General features: G+C 30.5%; 1 protein-coding gene across 3 annotated transcripts in view; it reads right to left on the bottom strand.

The window, feature by feature from the left end:
• Window positions 1–24,898, bottom strand: part of LOC112690546 (diacylglycerol kinase eta-like) — a 34,081-nt gene extending 9,183 nt beyond the window's left edge. Inside the window, exons 1-2 of one of the 3 annotated variants that reach the window (XM_025564581.1) lie at window positions 24,575–24,898; window positions 178–284 (exon numbers count right to left, since the gene is read on the bottom strand). In XM_025564581.1, the coding sequence (XP_025420366.1) occupies window positions 178–234 (57 nt within the window). In that variant the 5' untranslated portion in view covers window positions 235–284; window positions 24,575–24,898. Of the gene's footprint in view, window positions 1–177; window positions 285–422; window positions 649–24,574 lie in introns of those variants that run through there. The other 2 variants (XM_025564580.1, XM_025564579.1) reach the window with 2 other exon arrangements.
• Window positions 24,899–25,367: the final 469 nt, after the last annotated feature.

Below are 25,367 nucleotides of genomic sequence, written 5' to 3'. Positions count from 1 at the left end.
TTACATTATTGTTCATAAGATATGTAAAATGAAAATTTATCATTAGAGAAAACTACTTTATCAAACCATACAAAAATTATTTCACAAGTATATTTTATCAGATCGGCACCTTAACGATCACTGAAATTTAAGTTTTTAGAACCATTGAAACAAAGCTTAGATCCAGTAAGCACTTACCTGATTTAAAAGATCTCTACTGGCTGTAACCTTTAATGCTGCCATCCAGTCTTCCATGATATACAATTGCTACTGTGCGTAGATCACCGTGCGTCGGGCTTGGTCATCTGTGAAAGTCAAAGTTAAAACCGTTAATGGATTGTATCACACGTCAAGGCGTTCAAGGCGGCGCGCAATTGATTTGTCCGTACGTCGTGTAGGGACATAAAAGTAATTAAGTAATTGTGGCAAACAATTCGACTGACCGAAATGTTGAGCGTCCCAGTGGTGGACACTCGTGTCGTTGTCCGACAATGTTCGACCTGTGCTGCGAATGCGACATCACGACTCATTTTACACCGCGGAATCTCGGTTAAGAATATGGGTGGGCCGAACGGAAAAAAAAAAGTGTAAGAATAAAAAATTAAAAAACAATTAAAAAAAACATTCGGAAAATCATTAATTTAGAAGACTTTGCTAATGTTATCACACCGGGTTGCGATTATCTTTATCGTCTTAATCCGGTCTACTATCACGCAGATGCGGTCGTCTGATAACGCGTATCAGCAGCATGGCCGTCGCGTTAATATTCCCTGAGTACAGTATTCGCGTCAAAAAAATTATCTCACCGATATAAAGTCGTTGCCGTCAGACGTCAGCACACCGGTAAGGTGTAGAATGTTTTCCCGTTGAGGTGCTACCGTAGCGTATCCGACTTAAGAGGTGAATTTAGGAGGGGTGGGTTCAGAAGGTCAGATTTTTAAAGAGTACCTACATTGGACATAACTAATACAATAAGTAATAGGAGGTCAGATGACCCATATTTAATATCTGTTGAAGACTTCTTATACATTTAAGTGTGTCGACCAATAGTGCCAAACCCCCCCCCCCCCCAACAAGTGTTGTTAAAACAATAGCTTAAATGGGGCGGGCGGTCCTAGGGGTCTAGCCCCAATATTCATTAGGACATTGAGGGACTGCTCGTATAACGTATACGTTATTTATAGATAGTGTCATGAAGTAATATTATAATAGTGTAATAATAACGTTCACGTTTTTAACAACAGATTAGTTTTACAATGTAACAATTATAACCTATTATTTATTTATCATTATACTGACAAGTGACATTTTTGGTGGGTGGAACCTTCTGAAAATAAATTTGACAATAGTACTTTTTTTAAGAGCTGGGCATCACTGGTGCTGACTATAGGTTGAAGTCAATACAAAACTGGAGAAGATGGCCCAGTTGCCACCCTCCAATCGACGCAACTGGTTTAATTCTACATTACAGTTAAACATCTTTTTGCCGGAATCCTCCATAAACTAAAATAAATTTTAATGATTCCAATGATGATCATAAATAAACTTAAAAACACATATTCTATGATCATATTTTATTTTTTTTTTTTTTTGTTACAATATATACTATAACAATCCAGTTTCAGGTCTAACAAGTGGCCTCTTAAAATAGCCTGACCCACAGTTCTCCAACTATAGATCCGCTCTTGTGTTGCGTGCCGACAGTTCACAGTCGCTGATCTAGACATATGTATTTATACATTGAAAGTAACATACGCGAGCCACGTGTTTAAAATGTAAATAGCCAATAACTATATGTGTACCAGCCAATCAGTAGCTTCAGTGGACAGTCATGATTCAATAGTGCGACGGATTTAAACTGTTAAAGTTATCGGAAAATGGAAAGTTTTGAAAAGTATTCTGGTCTTACCGTGATATGTGTTTTTTTTTAATTTTATCTCTCCATTCGTCCATTTACAAGATTTAGTAAACCTAAATCAAAATCTAAAATCAAAAAATTACGTTTTTGTCTTGGAAACTATACCATTGTGTAGTGTGGTTAAAGATGAACAAGGTACTATGTCCGATAACGGCTAAATTTACATAATGTAAAATATACGGGTAAATAAGCATATATTATGTACATTATATACAATGTCTGCGATGTATGTATAACTTGCAGAAATAGAAATTATGTAATAATGTTTTTTGTAGTAGTACAATTTATTTTTCAAAAATCGTTTAAAATCATTATTTATACTCGACGTAGCATATAAAAATATTGCTATAGAAAAGATTGCTTTTTCTCCATTCATTATTCCCGTATAAATTATTATTATATAATGTTTAGTTTATGCGTGTTCTGAAATTACTGTAATATTATATTTAAGATATAACAATAGTATATTAATATTAAATGTACCTACTTACATTTTAATATATATTTACTGAGAATAAAAACTAACCTATCCGATAGTGTATACTTATAGTTTACAGATTATAAAAGTAATGGCTTATTTTAATAAAATTTTCAATAAATTAAATTAGCTTTTTATGTATTCAATCTAAAAAATATATCATTGTTTATTAAAAGATCAACAAAGTTGTAGGGTATATTTATAATGGACTGAACTTAATGCAATGATAGTTATATACATTTTTTTTATTGCTATTTTTCGTGATATTATTCAAAAACATCGAAAAACTACATTTTCTTAAAAGAACATTGTGTGTAATATGTGATGTATGTAAGCTCATGTAACATTGTGGACAATGTATAATTAATGTAAACTCGGATGATGGTATGTATCATCCGGGTTTGATTTTCAACTAAAAAAAGGAAGAGTTTAAACTCTTATCCCCCAAATGTAAAGTAAAAGAAGCTTCTATAATGTTGCAATAAAAAAAATACATTAGAATAAGTGTACTCCATTTCAATTGAAATCAAAAATTTAGGGATTTAGGGAATTCGTTATCATCAGTGACATATACAGAAAATATTTTCGAGAGGGGTTACTATGAACAGAGTTAAATTAGTTAAATTACCACTGTTATCTAAGAATTACTAACACGACCCAGTAGGTACTTATCTACATTTCATTTACAAAATGTTCCAAAACGATTTGACGTTGGATGCAAATTCTAAATAAGCATAAAGCACCATTAAAATATAACATACGTTTAAAATAATTTTTACGATTTTTAAAACATTTCGGGGGTGGGGGGGCTTTATCCCACCAAGCCCTCCCCTATATACACCACTGGTTATCATTATTTATATATCATCGCCGTGGAGTACCTAGTTATTTACCTACAATAAATACTATTGCTCGTTAATACTGCAATACACACATGATACATACATTACTATGATGGATGTTTAAACAAAATAATTGGTTATGGATTAAATATTAAAAAAAAGCATAATTTAGTTTTGTGGCCAAGGTGTAAATTAAAAAATAAACGAATTTCTTTTTTTGACAAATTTAAATTATTACTTTGAGACTATGAACACCAATTTTTAATATTTAATAAACATAGTATTAACTATCAACTTATAACTTAACGTTCTTGAGATGATTTAACACCATTTTTTTAACTTTTTTTTTTTTATTAACTCGCTTACCTTTTAGTATTTTATACGATTGCATATGCCACGGTACGTAAATGGATGGCATAAGACGTTACTTAGTGGTCACACTATAATAGAGATGGGTAATCACGGGTTTTAAAAAAATAATTTACCTACAACACTTCGTGTATCATAAACAAGTATATAAGTTATAATTAACATAATAAATATGTTTGTGACGAAGAAAAATTATGAAAATGTTTACTAAAAATCATTTGTTATTGACGCTTCGTCACACTTTGGATTATTATTGCGTTATTGTTACGAGTTACACTGTATTATTTTATATATTCGTCTGTTGTACACACATAGTGCATTTGCCATTTGTACCAGTCTATACATATTGTGCTCGGGCTTTAGTTTACTATACATTTGAGTTAATTGACTTATTGTCGAATTCAATGATAAGAATATATTATGACCTGCACCCGTGAAACATGACTGAACGTTTTCGTTAACAATGTTTTAAACTTACGAGTTGAGCGCACGCGATATGTTCATAAGATAATGAACGTGTGAATAAGTATGTATACATATTTAATTAATCGGAGAGTATTATATAAAATTTAACCTAAGAGGAAAACGAGCAAAAGCGAGATTTTATAATTTTAAACTGTGACTTTAATTGTTGGCAAAGTGAAGTCTTATGATTAATTTAGTCTATTTTATAACATTAGGAGACATTTTAATTGGAATTTCAAATTCTTACTAAATAAAAATCGAATTTAAAAATTTTTAGAGGCAAACAAATAATTTCAGTCGAAATCAAAATGTATTTTCTTATAATATAAGCCTTAAAATTATTTTTTTTAAATCGGTAACACATCTGCCACCTGAGAACGTACATAAAATATTTCAGGTGGTCTGAAACTATTTAATAGATTTAATGCTTGACGTTTCAAAATTCATCCGTTCTTCGAGTTAAAACAAATTATTTTACATCCAGATATGCACACACTGGCGCGCTACTACGAGTCCACCATTATATATTATTCAATCTATAAGTGCAAACGGAGCCCAGTAGAGCTCATCGGAGCCCAGTATTCATTCATGCGAAATAAAATAGAATATAAATAGGTATATGTATGTATGTGCATAGAGCGTTGTTGTGTTTACGTACTTAAACATACAACAGTACGTTAGTGTAAATAAATATATTATACATTCTACACATTTGTAATTTACAGAACAACCTATTTTAAATAAGCCCGGATGAACACCATTCGGTCGAATCCGTATGTAAACATACCTACACCTAATTAAACTTTGTGTATTTTAATTTTTAACACTCCCATTAATTTATTATTACGTTCAAACGTAGGCTGTATAAAATCGAACAATTTTTTTTTAAATTTATTTTGCGTTATACTCGAAATAACTACAAAAACACAAGGACGTGTTTTGTAAGCAAAATTATTAGAGCCCTTTTTGGTATATATCCTTTTTAACAAGGTTATATTTGAGGGTGGTTCATATGTGTACATTGATCATTAAAATATTTAAAAATTCATATTTTCTTTTAGAAAGCCACCATATAATGTACCTACTTATGTAATCTATATAATGTATAAACGGGTATTCACCATGTATCGTATCCTGTACGTCTGAAAAAAAAAACAATATGTACTTATTTTCTTGAGATTTGAATATTTAATTTCTAATTAAACTGAGAAAATAATCTTTGAGTTCTTAGAACATTGGTATTAGTTATTACTATAATAACTTTACTATCGTAATAATAATAAAAATAATGGATTAATCATAAAAATCTAAAGCACCACATATGGAGTTAAGGCGTGGCTGAAATGATCGAGGTAACTAGTATAAGTGTACTCGCTGGGGTAGACTAATGAAGATTTTTAGAAATATATTTTTTTTCAAAACCTGGATTTTATCCAAACATCTTTCGAAAATTATTCATGTTAACTATAACTATTTAATGCAAAATTTTCATTGGGCCTCTGCAGTGTGTTAAATTATACTAGTTACCTCAATCGATACAGAAACAATCTACATATATAAATATACTTTTATAGGTATGCGCAAAAATTAAAGATTAAAATATCCTTTACCCTATATTATCTCAAAGGAAACGTTTTTTCTTTTTGTTAAATTATTTTTATACTTTTGGCGTACATCATAATATTTGCTTTTTTTACTTATTCAATCGGTCCGATTTATTCACTGCGTACTGTGCACACATCATGATATAATATTTGAGGACAAAACAATTTTCACGATTGTCAAAACGTTCACCGGACGGAGTGATGGATGAAAAGTGGTCATATATATAATATATAAATATACCGATAAAATATTATTTACACACACACACACACACACACACACACACACACACACACACACACAAACACACCCATACAAATCTTTGAATCTTTTTATGATTATATATGTATAATATATGTATGTAATATGTATGAAGTGGATCGCGCGTGTTGTATTTTATATAATGTTCTCTGATCTATATTTTACTTAAACTATCCGGTCGTAGACGTCTAGGTAATGCATAACGGCTGCCCGTCTCCGTTTACACATACTATAAGTATAGATATATATTTGCAGCTTGCACGTGTACACAGAGAGTCATAGGCTAAAATATATACTTTTTGTACTGCACACTTAAGGATTTTGCCATACTACCCCTTTCAAACATTAACAGTAGCACAGTTAAAATAGTTGGTATTGTATAGTTTCTGTTGATAGTACATCTTGGAATTTTAAAAATATGTAAAATAATTGAATAAAAAAATGTAAAATTAAAAACAAACTCTACCATAGTATGGAGAATAGAACCACAACGCACTTTTTAATTTCGTACTACACACTCAACATTTTTTCGAAAAACGAAATACATTTCTAGTATTACTAAGATTTATAACCATGTGACCCCCATATTTTAACATTTCATAATATTTTTGAAATTGTTGTTAGTAATTATAGGTATATTTATCGTTCAATGCGAGATTATTCTCAAAGTTTAAAAGCTCACCCAGTGAAAGTACATCGAATCTCGTCAACCTCAAACATTCGGAGAGGATTAAAGCTGTCGGCAGCCACAGTCTCCGCCGTGAAGCAAGATTTTTGATTCTGTATTCTCATTGCGGCATCTTCGTAGTTTATGTATACCGTTGTGTGTGTATTTGTGTGTACGTTTCGATATTGGAGGTTAACTGCAGGATTAATGGCTTTGAAAAACGATATCGATGCGCGCCAACCGCGGTATGGTGAATGCTTGGCGAGTTCTGTTGCCAAATAAATTATATGAATTGCAGCAAAAAGCTCTAATACATAAAAACTCTCTCACACACACATACACACACACACACGCACAGAAATATAGAAATCTCAACCACCTCTCTGGCAGCAGCGGTCAGACGTGTCTGAGGATACATCTCTTTTGATAAATTAATATTTACGCACAGTTTAACCCTTATTTGTGGGTAAGTATATCTACATATTTCAAATTGCTATACGGCAATCATGTATACATTTAATATAAATTATATGATTACGATATTTATGCCACGCTCGGATGCACGCAACTCGTACTATAATATTTCATCGCGCTAACACCGTTATGGTATAATACGGAACACTTAATGTTATCAATGGCGTTTGACGCGATTTGGTCAGGATTACTGGGGTCGCGAAAACATTAAGTTCTATTAGTTGTATTTAGTAGCGCATGTAAAAATATTGATCGTAACAATCGGATTACAGCTTGCTTATCGTTATTCTGAGTCTAGCGCAAGCAAAAGTTTATGTTTATTTTATTTATATAAGTTATAGTTTATATTATTAAAACGCGATCATTTTATCAATATTATTATACACAATAAACAATGCTGGAAAAAGAAGTTACATTTTATATCGCTTTTATAAACATACCATTAATAATTGTTCATCAAATATTATTATTTACTTAGTAGGTATGTCGAGTGACTCCTTAAACTCACGAAGTGTGTTGAACATTCGCATTGAGTACAATGAATTTTGATTTTGAACTAGTAATAATAGGCACTCGGAAGTTTTCTATGAATATTATTAGGTATATGATTGTCATTTCCACTTAGACCAGAATATGATAAAAAATTCAATACGTTGGTTTAACACGTTTTGAGTATAAATTTTAAAGAGAAAAAATAATGGAAATTAATGTTAGACTTTTATCTTCAACACCTACAGTCAATAATTATTATGCTAAAGATTGTACGGCTATATAAAGCCATAATGATATCAGATACCCATTAATCAATAGTTAAACGTGGGCAAATATGCACTATCAATATCAATAGAAGAGTTTAATAATATGTTACTGTTAATAATACGTATGAATAATGTTTCCGTTCTGAAATCTGACCTTAATATAGAATATTGTTCGTTCTGTTTACTCTACAAGTATATTTCATAAATAGCAATTGTTTTTTAAACCGTTTCAAACATTAAATATACCTACTTAGCAATGACCAAAATCCTAAATGTGCAACACTGAGAGAGAAACTATTGCATAAAGTTTATGAACTGTATATATAAAAATATATATACTATATTCGTAGGTAGATAGATTAGAAAAATAGGACACTAATTGAACACGAATACAAATAATTATACAATTATTAAAAATACTCTTTTTACTAATTATTATTATAATACAAGAAATATAATTGCAATACAGTAAGGTGCAGTAAAAAGAACAAAATAAAACTAACAAAAATTGTGTATGTTCTAAACATTGATTTACGCTTGCGATTCAAAACATTGAATTTATAAGAGATATGATTATTAAGAAATCGAATTCCCACAATCTGACGGGTTTACTACATGAATCAAGTAAGGCGCAGTCGTGTTCGAAATTGATTATTATGTAAATAAATAATTTTAATTTGATTCTGCGGTACAAACGCGAACCCATAGCGATGCATTATTATTGATGTCGATAAAATATTGTAATATGCTGTGTACATACATGTGTTCATACACTACAAAAAAATTAGTTAAAATATTTTTTTTTCTTATACAAATAGTTATATTTTAACCAGAAAAAAAAAACATTTTATAAAATCAATATATTCTGATAATGATACATTAATTTTGAAACGTGCCGCCTAAAATATTTTCAAAACACCATACAGGACAGACTTGGAAATCGAGAGCTATAACTTGATTTTTTTTTTTTAAGTAAATTTAGTCCAAACGGGATTAGCGTACGCATCATTCAAAAGTGATTTCTTCGCTTAACGACAAATATTTCTCCTACAATAGAAAATAAAATAATAATAATAACAAAAATAATTGCTCCAAATGTTACCAAAAAAAAAAAAAAAAAGTTACGTTAATTCGGTTAAACAATTAGGAGATGAAAGTTCGGAATAAAGTTCAGTTCATTTGCATTATGTTTCGGAAGGAATCGCGTACACACGTAGATACTGCCGCTTGTTTCGCAATGGTAATTATCACGTGTGTACGATCTCGCCATACCGATACGACCCGGAGCGTTTCTCCGTGAGGGTCAGCGGACATCATCATCATGCGGATCTTCTCCCGAAAACGTCATTTCCATTATGGTCGACAAACTGGAATAAACGACCGAATAAATTATTACGTACCAAAACGTTATCATCGTCGTGGTCGTCAACCACCCCCATCGTCCGACTCCAAATTCCGGTCGCAGTTTTCCGTGGTCCGTTCGCGCGCGCGAACCAGTCGATATAACAATTATCGAAAAAATTATTAAATATCGATAACATAATACTATTGTTTCACGCGCGCGCGGCCGATGCGCAAAAGTCGTAACATTCCCAAGGGCGTGGCGGATGCTCTTTTTTTCCCCACGGTCTATCTTCACCAACGGTTTCGGTTCATGTTTTGCAGTTCGACTGACAACACGGCGAACAAAAGATTTATTTAACTCATTTAATGTTTACTATTTGAGTGTAGAAAGTTCCGTTATCCGCGGGACCACTGTGCAGTACAATCGTGTTATATACATATATATATATATAAACAGTATGCGCGTATTCAAATAGGGATTTTAGGGGTTCACCTCGTATCCCACTTCCGCCATCACCGGAGCTGTAAGAAAACGTGTACCTGTACATTATTATTATACTGAACAATCGGTCGAAAGGTAAAAGTAACTAAATCTAATTTTTCGCTGTTATTCGTTATTTGTTATTTGTATATTGTTATTATTGCGTAGCCCTTGAAAACCCTTAAAACCTTTCCAAAAATATTTTTTTGTGCGCCCACCTGATTAGCGTACTGTCACGAGAAGAAACCTTTCGGAAGAAAATATAAAAACGTGATTCAACAACGGTACCTACTATTATATAACGTTATTGTTATTATTATTGGAAATGGTTGCTGTACTGGTTCGAGGGTTGGGGGAGGGGTTACCGTGACTTTTATGGTATTATTGTACAACCGCAGAGACGCAAGAGACGTCTCTTTTAATTATCTCGCACGCATATTCTCCAACGTTAATGTAATTATTTGAATAGAGAAATAAAAAAAAAAATTTGTTACTCGGATGCATTAGCGTTATTGCATTCGGGATCTCAATAGCCCGACTTCGAACGCTAAAATATTACTCGCAAATAGGGCCTAAACGTTTTTACCTATCATACGCATCTATATACCTACAATTATATCAACGTAACAACAGTGGTTTACATGACTTATTTTTGTTTTTTATACTAGGATGTAATTATTTATATTTCATTATATTTTCGTTAGTTTATTCGTCAATTCAGTGTACATTATTATTTTATACATACTATACTATGATTATTTAATAATGTTTGGTAATATTTTTATCATAGCACAGTAGTACATTTGAACAATAAATAAGCATTTTACTTTGTAATTCATCTATAAAAAAAAAAAAAAAAAATTGTACTTCCACTTTATAATACTCTTCTGTAATTATGTAGATGCATTTTTCTCTTTTAAGCGTTGGATCAAAACATACATTTTAACTTATTAATTTAACAAAGTGACTATATGCGTATATATTATACCTACGAGATGTCTTATTTGAACATCCGGCTGATATTTCAATTATTTTTATATCATTTAATGGATAGTTAAAGGATTTACGGTATTTATACAAGATTAAATAAGACTTAAAAGAAATTATATCCATGCATATAATACAAATGGCTTAATCAGACTTATGATCTTCTTTTTCTTTTTAGCAATGATAATGGTTCTCTTATTCTATACAGCTGCAATTATTGAAACACGTATACACCAGCTGGATTTGATGTAACCGAAACTAACCGTTATTTAATTAACTCTGAAAAAGTTAATCCTTCTTCTACATCTTATCGTTTATATCAAGTATCATATATCACATCACATCTCCAACTGCCTTCGCTTTTATTGATAATATTTTCAGGAAAAGTTAATAAATATTATCTCATAGATCACGTTCCATTTCGAATTTAAATTTTGATCATATTATATACTTATATCAAGAACTCCAGAAAAATAAACGGAATTTTTCGCGTAAAAAATTATTGCGTTTCTATTTGAAAAACAAAAGATTATATGGTTACAGGGTACTTTTTCAAACAGTTCTGTGTATTGGAAAATATAGTCTTATTGTATACATATATTTTCCACAAATCAAAGTTTGAAAATACTCTTATACTTAAAAAATCACTCGATATAGTTCGATTAAACTTCAATTTTAATGTACAATTATTAGAACAATTTATGATGATAATAATTATCACGTTATATGTTTGACGAATTTTTGATATTCCAATAGCTTTTTGAAAATTCCAGTTAACTGCATTTTTTTTTTTTTTTTATGAAAATACAAATATTACATATTTTATTTTTGGGCTTTGAATAAGTACGTACCTACAGTCAATTTGACTGGCATAAAATATAGTCACGCATTTTCATTTGAATTATTTTACGCACGGAATAATATATTCGTATAACAGTAGTAAGTGATAAAACTCATTTATAGGAATCCAAATCAATGTTATATTATGATTAAGAATGAAATAAGTTTCGAAAATTAATTTATTAATACTATAATAATACATGATGCGAGTAGTACCTATAATATATTATTGAATTAGTTAAATTATTAGTCATTGCTGTGCATTTAGAACGACCACCAGTTTATTATGATATTATATATAATAGTTATTATTTCGAGTCGAAACGTTTTCGTATTAATTTATGGACATCAGCAAGTGCGCATAGTATCCGGATAATAGGGTAATCGCGACCTCAGGTCACCATTATCTCTTGATACATGATACAATATATTTTCGAATGGGGAGATTATTTTATAAGTGTAACACTGTTGTAATCCACCGTTCGAAAACATATCGAATAAAAACGTAAATAAAACAAAATCTAAACCAAGCGTACATAATATTATAATACGAAGACGTAATTACATATTATGTATTGATCGATTTTTATAAAAAAACATTCGAGTTTGTGTATTATACTTGTATCATAACAGTAAACTGTTATTATTATTTTTTTAAACGTTTAATTTATGTAACGTATCGTTGAAATTAATGCGTCTAATAATAAGGCTTAAATTAATCGAATTCCATTGTTACAATATAGTTCGTTGACCCATCATCGTTGTGCACACGCACGTGCAGCTATACTGTAGTTGTAGTCCAATGGATCGCTATAGGAATAGTTAAATTTCCCAGATCGAAACGGTCTGCATTCGGGTCGGAAAATGTGATGTTTATACATTTATCGAAAATCTAATGATATTGTACTTTTAATCACGCATCATTTGAATCAGGATCTATTAGAAAATGTTTTATTTTATTTTCGACAAAATTGTGAGCATAACAAAAAAGGTGCCTATTATGTAAAAAAAGGTATTATTATTACGTTATATTTCACTATGTAACTTTATGTTTTGTAAAAAACGGTTGTTCATGAAAATGAGATTATTTTTTCGAGCATTTTATCTGGTTTCAAGTGCAGTTCGATTGTTGCATTTTTTTTTTTTTTTTTTTTGTAATCCAAGAGTACGAAAAATTGCTATTCAACTTTACCCGTCGCTGTTATTATTTATGTCCAACGGTATTTTCGTAACTGCGAGCATTTATCGCGAACATCTCATACATTTATGACGATACGACCGGTAAAAACAAATCGAGTTAAACGTATGTTATAGGCCGCTAGAAAAAATCCACCAGCGGATTGAGACGTACACAAGATGCATATTATAGTGCTGGTTCTGATAAAAATACACTGGGATGTTAGCGTGTGTGGGTCAACCGTGTCCGTTTGCCTTTAAAATCTTCATAAACGTTCCGTGTATTGGTCGATTCAATTTGTTTTCAGTTCGGTCAAACGGATGATGTATAAAACGTTGAATTGAGTTTGAAGTCGACGCAGATCTACACAAATATATAATTCATTGGAACGCATTTCGGTTTGTATACTGCGTGCGAAACACCTTTGTTCCGTTATAATATGGCTGTGGTGTGTCCGTCACGGATTTCGTTCACATGGTTCCACCACGGTGTTGTTACCGATTTTATAAGAATTATATTGTTCGCGATGTTGATTCTATAGCGTAGGCATAGTCTTTATTTATTGATGCGCTATTACGTTTGATCGTTGTCGATTCAATCGAATGTTCAATCATTTTTTTTTATTCGTCTTTACGTACGGTTTTTCATACAACATTTTCCTATATCTAAAAAACTACTCATAAATGTGTAAACGATTAATGTGAAAATGTGTATACTTTTATTAGACAATATCACATTAATCGTTCATTGAATTTCACTGAATACTCGTAAATTGAAAATACGGGGAGAGTTGGCATGTGTTTTTTTTTCTTTTACTACAATAATTAAAAAAAAAAAAAAATACAATAAATGTTGCTGAAACAAATGCATAATAGTATCAAAAAAAAAAAAAAAGCACTTTACAGTTCTATATGCGTTAAAGACAAAAAACGGTATTATTATATTATGTGAACTGTCAAATGAATTTTGCTCGGTACAGAATAATGAATAATGAACTATTAATGTCCACAGTCATAGTACATAATATTTTGTGCACAATATTTTTGTTAGAGGAATAAATCAATGAAATTGATGTAGTGTTACACAAATATTTATTATTTTATTTCACTGTTATGAAATACAATTTTCAGGAACTCCTCAAACATATTGTTATAATTAAATATATATCGACACAAATTTAAAATTTTATTATGCCCCTGAAAAATATTCCGATTGAGCCTCGGCTCGTGCGCACGTCTATGGTATTTTTAGTTATAAAGCGCAATTTAAATAAGATAAATAAAATGAGGATAATATATTTATTCGTACTTTTGTTAAACAATTTAAAACTTCCATAAAAGACAAAAGTAAAATAATTATTGAAAAATATTTAAACAAAAAAAAGGAAACTAAAAAAAAAGAAAGAAAAAAGAAAAGTGTGTTTCCACCACCCTCCACTAATCAAAATCCGCTACTTTTATTTATATATATATATATATGATATAAAAGTTACGGGGTTACGGGAGTTTTAAAAAAAGGAAAAGAATATTAATAAACGTTGTGTAGTACACGCGCATGTGTATGAAATGATATTTTTTAATTTTCTAAAATATATTGTGTATTATATATATGTATTTAATATTGACAAAATTTTTTTTTTGTGAGCAAATTGAATACACCATACAGAAAATTTAATATACGTATATATATCGAAAAACCTATGTGTATTTTATTAGGAGCATACAACTCTATTTCATCATTATTCAAATGGTTACCCATAAACAACCGATGGATATACTGCTCGTACATCATAAACAAAATGGTATCGTTATTTTCCGGGGCTCAGCATAAATTATTAGTCCGTAAATAATTGCTACGAGGGCCTCCCCACCTCCTATCGAGGTTTTAGCAAAAAAATACAAAATTAAAAACAAACATAGTTCTCGATTCTGCATCGTGCCCGCAGTAAAATTATAATATAGACAGGTTAACGCGTATCGGTCACGCTTATTATACCTCGAATATTTTTACTACGCTCCACAGCGGGATTTTATTTCACCTTTTTAGGGAGTGGATCGCATATTTTTTAAAACAAATTTCGCCTGTCGTATTCGAAATAAAAATATGTAATTTTTTAAATTTTATTATTATTACAGTTCTCATTTATTATAACATGAATTACTAAATGTACATTTATAAATTATTTATATTTTATTCATCTTATCGCACTCATATGTGCCAAACACTAAGCATTCCACGCTTTCTATAGATCGATGCCTATTACGTTTATTTTAATTCGTTTGATCAAATTGGCAAAAATACATGCCATTAAGTAGCCGGGATCTCATGTGGACATTATTCGATTATTTATTATCCTTGTGTTCAGAGCCGGTCACTCCATACACCTATTACCGCAATTAGTAAACACATGTATAAATATTATTAAACGTCATCGTAAAACGATTTTTTTTTTCTGTTAAGAAGATGGACTGCGGTGTATTATTCAAACTGTCCGAAAATGACCCGCGATCGCATGTTGTTCTTACGATTGATTATTATTGCAGACCTTTTCGACTAACGTCCGAAATGTATTGGTAATTCACAGTGAGCCGGTACTGCGCCAGCATTGTGACTATAGTCCGCGCAACGAAAACTGGCAGATGATCGGCGCCACTCTAGCAGTAATTTCCACTCAGTGGTCATCATACTTCTAAAACTAATTGCCATGTTTTTTTAAATTAATTCATTCGCATTATGTTAATTTATTATTGTACGAATGATGGGACAAAATGGTTTAAAAAAATGATCAGTTTAAAAACATATATAAAATATAATAAATATAAAACATTATTTCTATACTTATATTATACATACCATTTATCAATTGTTAATAATGATTACAAAACAATCTATAAATTACGTACACCAACCTCCTCCAAACACTTTCGAATCTCTCAGATTTATTTTTATTATTTTGCTTATGTATGATATTTATACGAATCAAATGAGGTTCTGAAATATTTTAAATTAATTTATCTCATATTATTTTATTATTTATTTAATACTTTTGATAACATAAAAAAAAAAAAAAGTAATCAATTTTATTTTTATAATTTATCAGGGGAGGATAGGTGAGATTTTTGAAAATCACGAGAAATAAAGGGATTGGGAAACACTGGTGAAGTAAGACTAATGATTGGATTCACAGTGATGGATTTCCAGTAAGAAATTTAGGTATAGCGATTCATTAAAATGGCAACTCCGCACCTAAAATCGCCAAATTATTCAATTAAACGTTGCGCTATTGGCGTTGAGAAATATACACGAATTCCTACTCCGATAAAATGCGTAGCGGTCTTCGCTACACTTTAGGATAGCCGTCAATGCAGGTCGGACATCCTTTATATAACCGTGGTGAATATTATAATACCGAAGCATAACCCTAACAGCACTTGATCGACGGTTCAGAGTATAATATACTCGTCGGGCGAAAGGTTACAGCAATATACTGTGTGATATTCGACTTCTGAATATTTGAATATGCCGTCACCGCCGCCGTGGTTTACAAAATATCTATTGAAACTCGAGGGCACAACGAGAGTAGTGAAATTCTGTTCTAATAATACAATACAATTTGTTATTAGAGAAAAATATTGGAGTTAGATATAACGATATATTGATCCGTTAAGTAAAATCTACTGTCGGAGAACAACTATTGCAATATATACTCGTATATATCCTCCGACAATACATTTTACTATATTTATATAAATAAATATAGTGTAGAATCGAGTTCTAAGTTTGCGCAGCTGTGGAATTTACTCAAAATTATATATTTTACCATATTGTTCGAGCATTCGTCTGCATATAATAATTATATAATATACATTATGGGATAACATCCAAGGGGATAATTCATGTTGTAACTGTATAGTTGCGTATAGTTATGTTTATTATAACCTAAGTTTGGATTAGACGGATCCAAGAAGGGGGGTCATGGGGTTCATAATACTCCCCAAAAAATAAAGATTAACCTAATCTTAGTATTTATTTAAAAATTAAACTATGTATAAATTGCGTTTTTAATTTTTTTTTTTAATTAGATTTTTTCTTGCAATAAAAATGTTATATAACATATTATATTTATTTATATTTAAACTACATCACCACTTGTTCATAAAATCATAATTTACATCCACATTCTAAGAATATTAATAGCGATTATAAACATAATGATATAATATTTTTGGCGAGCAGTGCTATAAAGTATTTGAGTAAAAGTATTCAAATACTATATTAAGTATTGAATACATTTTTAAGTTATTAAAAATTAGTTAGACAGTATACTGTATATATTAAATACTTTCAGGACAAAGTATTTTCAATGGTATTATAAATACTTTTTTTCTTTTAAATACTTGCACTCGTACTTTGTTTTATTTTTCGAATATTTTATTTTTATTTAAAATATTTGTTTGGAAAAATATTATTGCCAACCACAATAATAATTTAATAATAGTTTTATCGAATATTCTGTATTTCTGTGTTAGCCGTTTAGCCGTAGATGGAGCAACAGTATTCCAAATACTTTTTCAAAGTATTTGAAATACTATACAGTTAAAGTATTCTTCACAGCACTGTTAGCGAGTAAATATAAATATAATTGTAAATCTGCAGAATATTTCGACCTCCGACGGATAGATAATTTATTTTAGATAAGATTATTGTCATTAAGTAGTGTCGATGGACACCCCCTTCGATCAATCTGTCCAGTCTTGTAATCTGACTACCATATTACCTATTGTAAATATTTAATACACATTGTAAATATTTTTGTTCAATAAAAGAAAAAAAAAATTATTGCCAATCCGTTAATTATATGTCTATTTAATATACCATATACTTGCTACGTACGGCACTGTTAATCGCTAATTTAGGTTCTAATAATTTGTTACAAATATACTATACATGCGATCATTCTCTACTTTCAAGTTGCGATGGCATGATAACGGAGTACTCACACTAACGTTAATTTATTTCTCGCCCATTTACACAGCTTAAATATAAATGCTTTACGAAATGTATATATATTAATCCTTAAAACATACTAGGCTCCAACCCCCTTAAGACGTGCCTTTGTTCAAACATGGGAGAGGAACGCTTCACCGGTGTCGCTTTGCTCAATATTTACAAATATATATCCATAAATGTTGATGATATTATTTCTAAATTTGGAAAAACAAAAAAAAGAATTTTAAAAATTAAAATTTGTTTTTATTTATAACGTTCTAATCTTAATTTATAATTTACTTTCTTTATTTTGCAGTTGCGTATTATCTTTTTTCCTATCAAAAAAATTACTCCCCCCCCAATTTGAGTTCTAGATCCGCGCCTGGTTGGAATGTTTATGAAATCGCATATTTTTATCTGTTGATTCAATTTTATTCAAACCTGGAAACAAATTTGATTTATGTTCTACTAAATAAAATAATACTATTTTTACCTTGTGTATTTTTACGTATTTCATAGTTTTATATTTTTAATGCATATTTTTGAAATTTTAAGAATATAAATGTATATTTCAGTAAATTTTGAATGGTTTTTTAAAATAATTTAAATTAACAGATAGATAAATTATCAACTTGTGTAATTGTTTGTCCCAAATATTTTTAAATTTAAAATTGATCAAATTAAAAAAATATTGTATCATAATGTAATGCTCATATTTTAAATAATTATATTCCCAATATTAAAAAAAAAATATTAAATATAAAAATATCAACTTATAAAAATAAAATATGTTCAATGTAAACATGTATGTACATTTTATATTTATATAATATAAATTATAGTTAATGTTTAATACTAAAGGTAAAATAAGTTTTATTCTTCATATTTAGGGTTTTTATTTTTAGCTAAAATGCGTATTTTATGTTTTTTGTGCATGTTTTGAATGCATATTTTGTAATTATTAAATACATACATATTACAGTGATTTTAAGTGCATAAACATCTGAACCCTAATTATAATAGTACGTGATTTTCAGTCTTTAGATCGATGACGTTAAAAGTGTGTTAACGACGTTAGTATAAAATTATAAAATAAATCGAAAACAGTACCAATATTACCTGTTAAATTGGTCAACTAAAAAATAAAAATTGTGACAAGAACAAATTGTAGTTTTAGAGATATTTTCCTGTGTAGATTTATAACTTATTAAACACGAAGTTTAACTAACGTTTATTGTATAAAATCATAAACCAAAAATAAATATGTAATAAAATACATTCCTCGATTCACTCGAATAATCAAAAAGTGATGAACATACTTAATGGAAAGTGTTTATAAGTCAAATATATTTTACGTTTTAATCGTGTCAAGTTTCAAAATGGAAAATAATAATTATCTTGAGTCATGTGAAACAAAAAGTTAAAGTAAAGTATTGTTCACTTTGAAAATATCATACGCTGCAAAGCCTTTTCAAAGTGAACGTCTATATGTATAATCCATCTAGAATCTTTTTAAAGTAAACGCATAGTTTCAAAAGATTTTTTACTATTCTTTTTTACTAGTAGTATCCATACCATAGTCGTTTTATTGAAAACGAATCAAATATTATATCCGAACAAATAAAATGATGTTATATATATATACTTTTGACAAATCCTTTATCTGCCATTCTTGACTGCTGGTTATTAAATGTTAAAATATTGAAAAACGTATTTTGTTCAAATTAAACTTTATTATTATGTACATTTTAGAATTGTACATGCAATAGTCTCATATCACCATTATTCGTTTTGTATAAATATGCGCACAATGTTTTGAATTAATACTATTCTTTCTAAAAATGATTCATTAAAATATTTTTTTTTATTATACGAGTAATTTAACGTTTGAAAAATAATATTTACGTTATAACATATTTAAAAAAATATATATATTTATTTAATGTGTACATTTAAAAGGTATAAAAGTTCTAATCTTTTACTAATATTACACAACATAATTTATGATTTTATTACGAGTTTTGATATTTCAATAATTAACATTATATTTTTGGCGAACGACTGTGTACATCGAACTCTTTCATTCTTCGGATTTATCATAAATTAACATGGCTTCTTATTAATTCATAATTTTAAAATTCCGATTGACATTTATATAAAAAACTGAACATTTTGTTAGTATTATGTTTATGTTCTTATTCTGAAAAGTAAAATTCATTTTATCAAAATAGTATAAGAATATTTATGTCCACATCATTATTAAAAATATTTGAAGTATTTTGACATTCTTTATAAATTTAGAAAAAAAATACCAATGTTATCCATTGTTAGACCTAAAAGTAAAAGGAATAGAAAGAAAATTACAATGCTCGCAATAAATAATGTGACCATTTTTATTTAATGTACAGATACATCGGTATTGATATGTATATCAAATGAAAAAAAAAAATAAAGCACAACACCTGTCAAGAAGAATATGATGTAGATACCTTCATCTGTCAAACTTAAATGTTTTGTAACGTACCTTGGGAGTGTTGAATACCATATGAAATGTATTTTATGCGTAAATTAATTCTACTTATGGAAATACTGTTCAAATTATTTAAAATTTTTTTTTTATGATATTCAAATACAATAAACATATTATTACTAATGCTATTAATTAAATTAATGTACTTTACAAATTAGAAAAAAACCCGATGGATATATAAAATTTAAAGAGCTATAAACCGACAGTAATAATGATGGTAGGTATAATTACACCACTATTGTCGTGGTTGATACATTAAAACTATGCGAATTTATTGCTAGTTAAATTTCCCAAGTGCAAATCGGCAAAATCGCAGTTAGATTCCGTCAGAGGTTAATATATTTTTTCTTCTGATATTTCGTTCGTTCCTCGAGAAAATATGCTAAACATAAAATAATTTGTGTTACTAACTACTGCAAGTAATAAAATAATATAGTTGTGCGCCGATGAACTTCGCCCGGGACTATAACGTTAACGAAATAATAATTATTAAAAACGGTTTAATTTCTTGGTAATCAAAAAATTTGTATAAATTTACAATTAAAATTCGTATCGAGAGTACTTTTCCATTTGGAGTATTTAACTATTATGTAAAATATAATTAAATTAAACGTTTTCGGTTACATTGGAATAAGTATAAACTTAGTTAAATAAAAATACATAAATTTAATTGAGATACAAAAATTAAATGTTATGTTTATTTTTTTCATATTATTCGGGGGGGGGGGGGGTTGTATTTAATAAAACTATTGAATTACAAAATGGAATTGCACTAGTGCAGTAACTGAAATAAGTGTGAACAAATGTCAGGCATAGCTATGTTGTTATACACTTTTGATCCAAACCTATTGGAGCTAGGAATTTCGATCTCAATATTTTGGATTACCGACGTATTAATAATAATTAATTCATCGATTTTTCATCGAAAAGTAGGTAAAATTCTATAAAATTAAAAATGTTGAATAGTTCAATCGACTTAAGGTCTGTTTTATTATAATTGTATAATAATGTCTTACATTACTATAAAAACAAATACGTTTATACACTTTTTTTTTTTTGTAATTTATATTTTTATTACATGTTTTATAAACAAAATTTATAATGAACGTAATTTGTAAAAGTTTTTATCATCATTTTATCATTTTTTATTAAAAATTTTATATTAAATTTTTATCTGGTATAATTTTTTTTCGTTTCCAATGTAACTGTGTCTAAAAAATAATGGTTACAAGCCGAGTTTGAGTTATTGCAATACATGTAGAGGAAGTATTTACAACAGTAGTCGTACATATATTTAAAAATGGGGGGGGGGGTGTAGTGTCAAGTGTAGTTTTGCCGTTGGCAGAGTGCAGGTGTTGTATCGAATCGCACGCCAAGAAAAAAGGGACGGGAAGAGATACGAGGGATGGTACCTGATTTAAATTTTACACAATTTATGGTCGCGGCTGCGGTGGTACAAGCGATCGGCGATCCCGGAGAAGTAATAGGAAACAATGTTACATGTATAGATCTCAAGCGCGGTTGCACGATGGCTATAACTCACCGGGTACACTGCTGCCGCGTTTATGGGATGTAACAACGCGCAATCGGTCGTATATTTTGTGGTGGGAAAACTGTTGATGTATATCAGGGGTGGTCACAACGAGACTCGCGAGTTGCATGCGACTCTTGGATCCAAACTTGAAGTAAAATTAATAAATATAATCCCATTAGAATAATCATTTTTTTTTATGTTGTTTTTTTAAGACACTGTTTTAATCAGAAAACTAACAGTAAAAATGAACACTTGAAACTAGCACTTCTAATGAATAATTCTTCTAATAATGTTAACAGTTATTAAATATATATATATATATATATATATATATATATATATATATATATATGTATATATAGTAAAATAATAAAATAAAAAATGTGTCTTCATTTTATAAACCAGATGTTAACAATGTGGATAGCTTCGAATTAGCTTTATACATTTACGGTTCTCGAAATTATGGTTAGTGGCCACCCCCTATGTTTACGGTTCGTTGTGCTGCGACGTTCGGAACGCGAACCGAGATATCATTGAAAATCGGTTCGCGGAGCTGAGAAAACCCATAGATAATTCGAAAACCTAGTACCTGTACGCGGTAGATGTTTTATTAAAAGAACGTAAAAGTTTTACATTAATGGAGACGTGGCGTGGTGGTAACAAGAGTGCACCACCGCGCGGTTTTTCAGTGGCGGTGTAGACGCGCGCGCGATTAATGTTTTATAACGTGATATTCCGTCGAGACCTCGAGGCGAGTGCTGAAATCGGTTGTGCACTCCAACCGTATTAATTAACGAGACTGGGCATGTTAACAGATTTGTTAACTCGTTAAGTGAAGTTGTCCCGGTGTAAGTAAATAAGTATGAAACCGAGTGAGTTATGCTTAGAGTTAAAAGTTACTTCTCGTTTTTAATAACTTGTTGAAGTCACGTGATAAAAAGAAATGTCTCAACTTAAAAAAAGTTGTTTTTTTTCGCTAATTGAATAATATAATATTTATCAAAAACTATTTGTCGGTTATTTCGATCCCTATTGTAATTCAACAGTAATGCATCAAAATTTCTACCGCAATTATAATTCTGATCACTTTTCATGAAAAATAATAATTTGTACCAAGAAATATATTTTTAATTTCTAAAATTTAAATTGAAAAAAGCATTTAAACTAAAGTGACCATGAAATAGATCAACTGATTAGTATTTGTACATCATAAAACTAAAATCAACGCATCGTCATTAAAAATTAAAATAAAAAAATAACGTGTTCAGTTATTTATTAAAAAAAAAGTAACTTATATTCTTATTTCGTTAATGATCATGTTTGTAAACTAATCATATTTTAAACAATAGATACGAATGCAACATTTTTCTAAGAATGTGAATCGGGGCGGAACTTTTTTCGTCCAAAAATGACCTTCCTCTTTTTGCCCAAGTCCTCTTTTCGACCAAAAATGAAAAAACAGTTTCCTCTTTTCGCCCAAAAATAATTGTATTATTTCGCCCATAGTTTCACGTTTTACATTTTGGAAACCACTTTCTCAAAATTAATAATTTTTAAAAAATCTTAAATCACGTTTTTGATTGTTATTAATGTAGTCAGTCGAGAAAAGTGTATAAAGGTGCCGACTCTTCTATCGAAATATATAGTTTAAAATACTTAAATAAACGTTATAATTACTTAAAAGTCAAAATTAATATGAATATTTGTATTATTTTACAACAACAAAACAAACTATTTATTTAAGTAGTAACCTAATCAAATTACTTATTAGTTATTTTACATCGATAACACTATTTTAAATACTTATTTTTAACACTTATTAAATTATTATTAATAATTATATATTTTTTCTATTTTTTTATTTGATTATTATATGATTTTTTTTAAAAATTATTAATTTTGAGACAGTGGTTTCCAAATTGTAAAACGTGAAACCATGGGCGAAAAGAATACAATTATTTTTGGGCGAAAAGAGGAAACTGTTTTTTTCATTTTTGGTCGAAAAGAGGACGTGGGCAAAAAGAGGAAGGTCATTTTTTGGGTGAAAGGAGTACCACCCGTGAATCGATTGCGTTTTTTAGCAATTTGAAAATTTACAATCCGTTTGAGCACGGTGGGTGTTCGTATATTAATTCTACAAGATAAATAGTTTCCATCAACTAATAATGACATTAATCTGAGCGATTTCGATAGGATTTATCATGATAGTTTAAAATAATGACTAATATCAAACCGTCTTGTGTTCCTAAACGTTGCCAGATCGGTCAAAAACGCCATGTCGCATAACAGCTTTTTTTCCTTTATCATCGTTTTCTCGTTTAAAATATAAATCGCCTAAAATCGTAACGATTTATTTGTTTCGTATTCTCCCCAATCATCATGCAACAGCGGTCGGTTAGTGAACACACAGCGAAACATAATATATGTGCGTTTACATAATGCGTAAGTTTCTACTCGAGCGAAAATATACCGGTAAATAAGTTTCTGTGCGAACGAAAAAATACCGGTAAGTACGTGTGTTGGAGCACGAATAACAGTTATTACAACTTAAAAATGTAGAATACCGCACCACTGCATGCTGTGAAGCATGTAATATTTTACGCGACAAACCAATATAAAAACGTAATTATTATTATTGCTATTATAATACGCAAGGGTAATATCATGCGGACTGGACACAACGTATAAACACATCTGATTAAAAATCTGAGATCGGACGTTAGAGAAATGTTTCCGACGAGTGCACGAAAAACACGTTTCGACCACCTAACAACATATTTTCCATCGTCGGAACGGAATAGGAAAGGGATAACCGTACCCGTCGCGATAACGTTTGTCCGCGCAGGAATCTATTCGATCGTGCAGGAAAAACTTACGTACACGTGTCCAGATGGTTTTCGCCAGCTGTGTTCGGCGCTGTTGTCGGTGTTCGCCCGAAGGCGAAAAAAAAAGGCGACCCCAAAAAAAAAAAAAAAAAAACGACGACGACGAGCCCCAAATACGATCGGTGTGTCACGTGCCGCAACCCGTCATCGTGGTACTGACTGCGTGACGTGCGCACGGCGCGACGGTTGGACTTCGACTGGAACACCGCAGCGGTTGCCGACTCTTACCTGCGCGTACGTCTCGCCAATGAGACGGTTATGATCGGGACGCGTACGGCTCGAAACGTGGTCCGCGAACGACTACTACTCGTTACTACTACGACTGCTCGTACCACTACTTGCTACTACTACTAGTACTACTACTACTACTACTACTACTACGATTACGTACTCTTAAAACATTACTCCGCCGGGGCGCACTAGCGACGGGGTGGGCATGCGGCGGCGTATCGTGAGCGACCCCTCGGCCGATATTCGACGTAATGTCCTGCCGGCGACAGGGTAAGGTTGTGCGTGCGCGCGCGAACGAATCGACACACTAGCGTGCACACACACATGCGCGCACGCATACGCGTCCATGTCGCCGAGAAGGATTACTTTTATATCGCGACGTTTGTGCGGGATATAAGGAGAATAGGAGAAAAAAAAAAAAAAACCCGAGAGGGAGAAAAAAATTCCGACCTACGATCCTTTGTGGTTGATCGGTCGCCCGTCGTTTCACGTTCTGTGCCTTTTTCGTGTTCCTTCTTTTGTCACGACGTGCTGGCACCGATGATTTGTTACC

The sequence above is a fragment of the Sipha flava genome, unplaced genomic scaffold (genome assembly GCF_003268045.1).
Source record: "Sipha flava isolate LNK unplaced genomic scaffold, YSA_version1 50_pilon_pilon, whole genome shotgun sequence".
In the NCBI taxonomy this organism is placed as follows: domain Eukaryota; kingdom Metazoa; phylum Arthropoda; class Insecta; order Hemiptera; family Aphididae; genus Sipha; species Sipha flava.
Note: the sequence above shows the minus strand (reverse complement) of the source record. Positions and strands in the feature narration are given on the sequence as shown.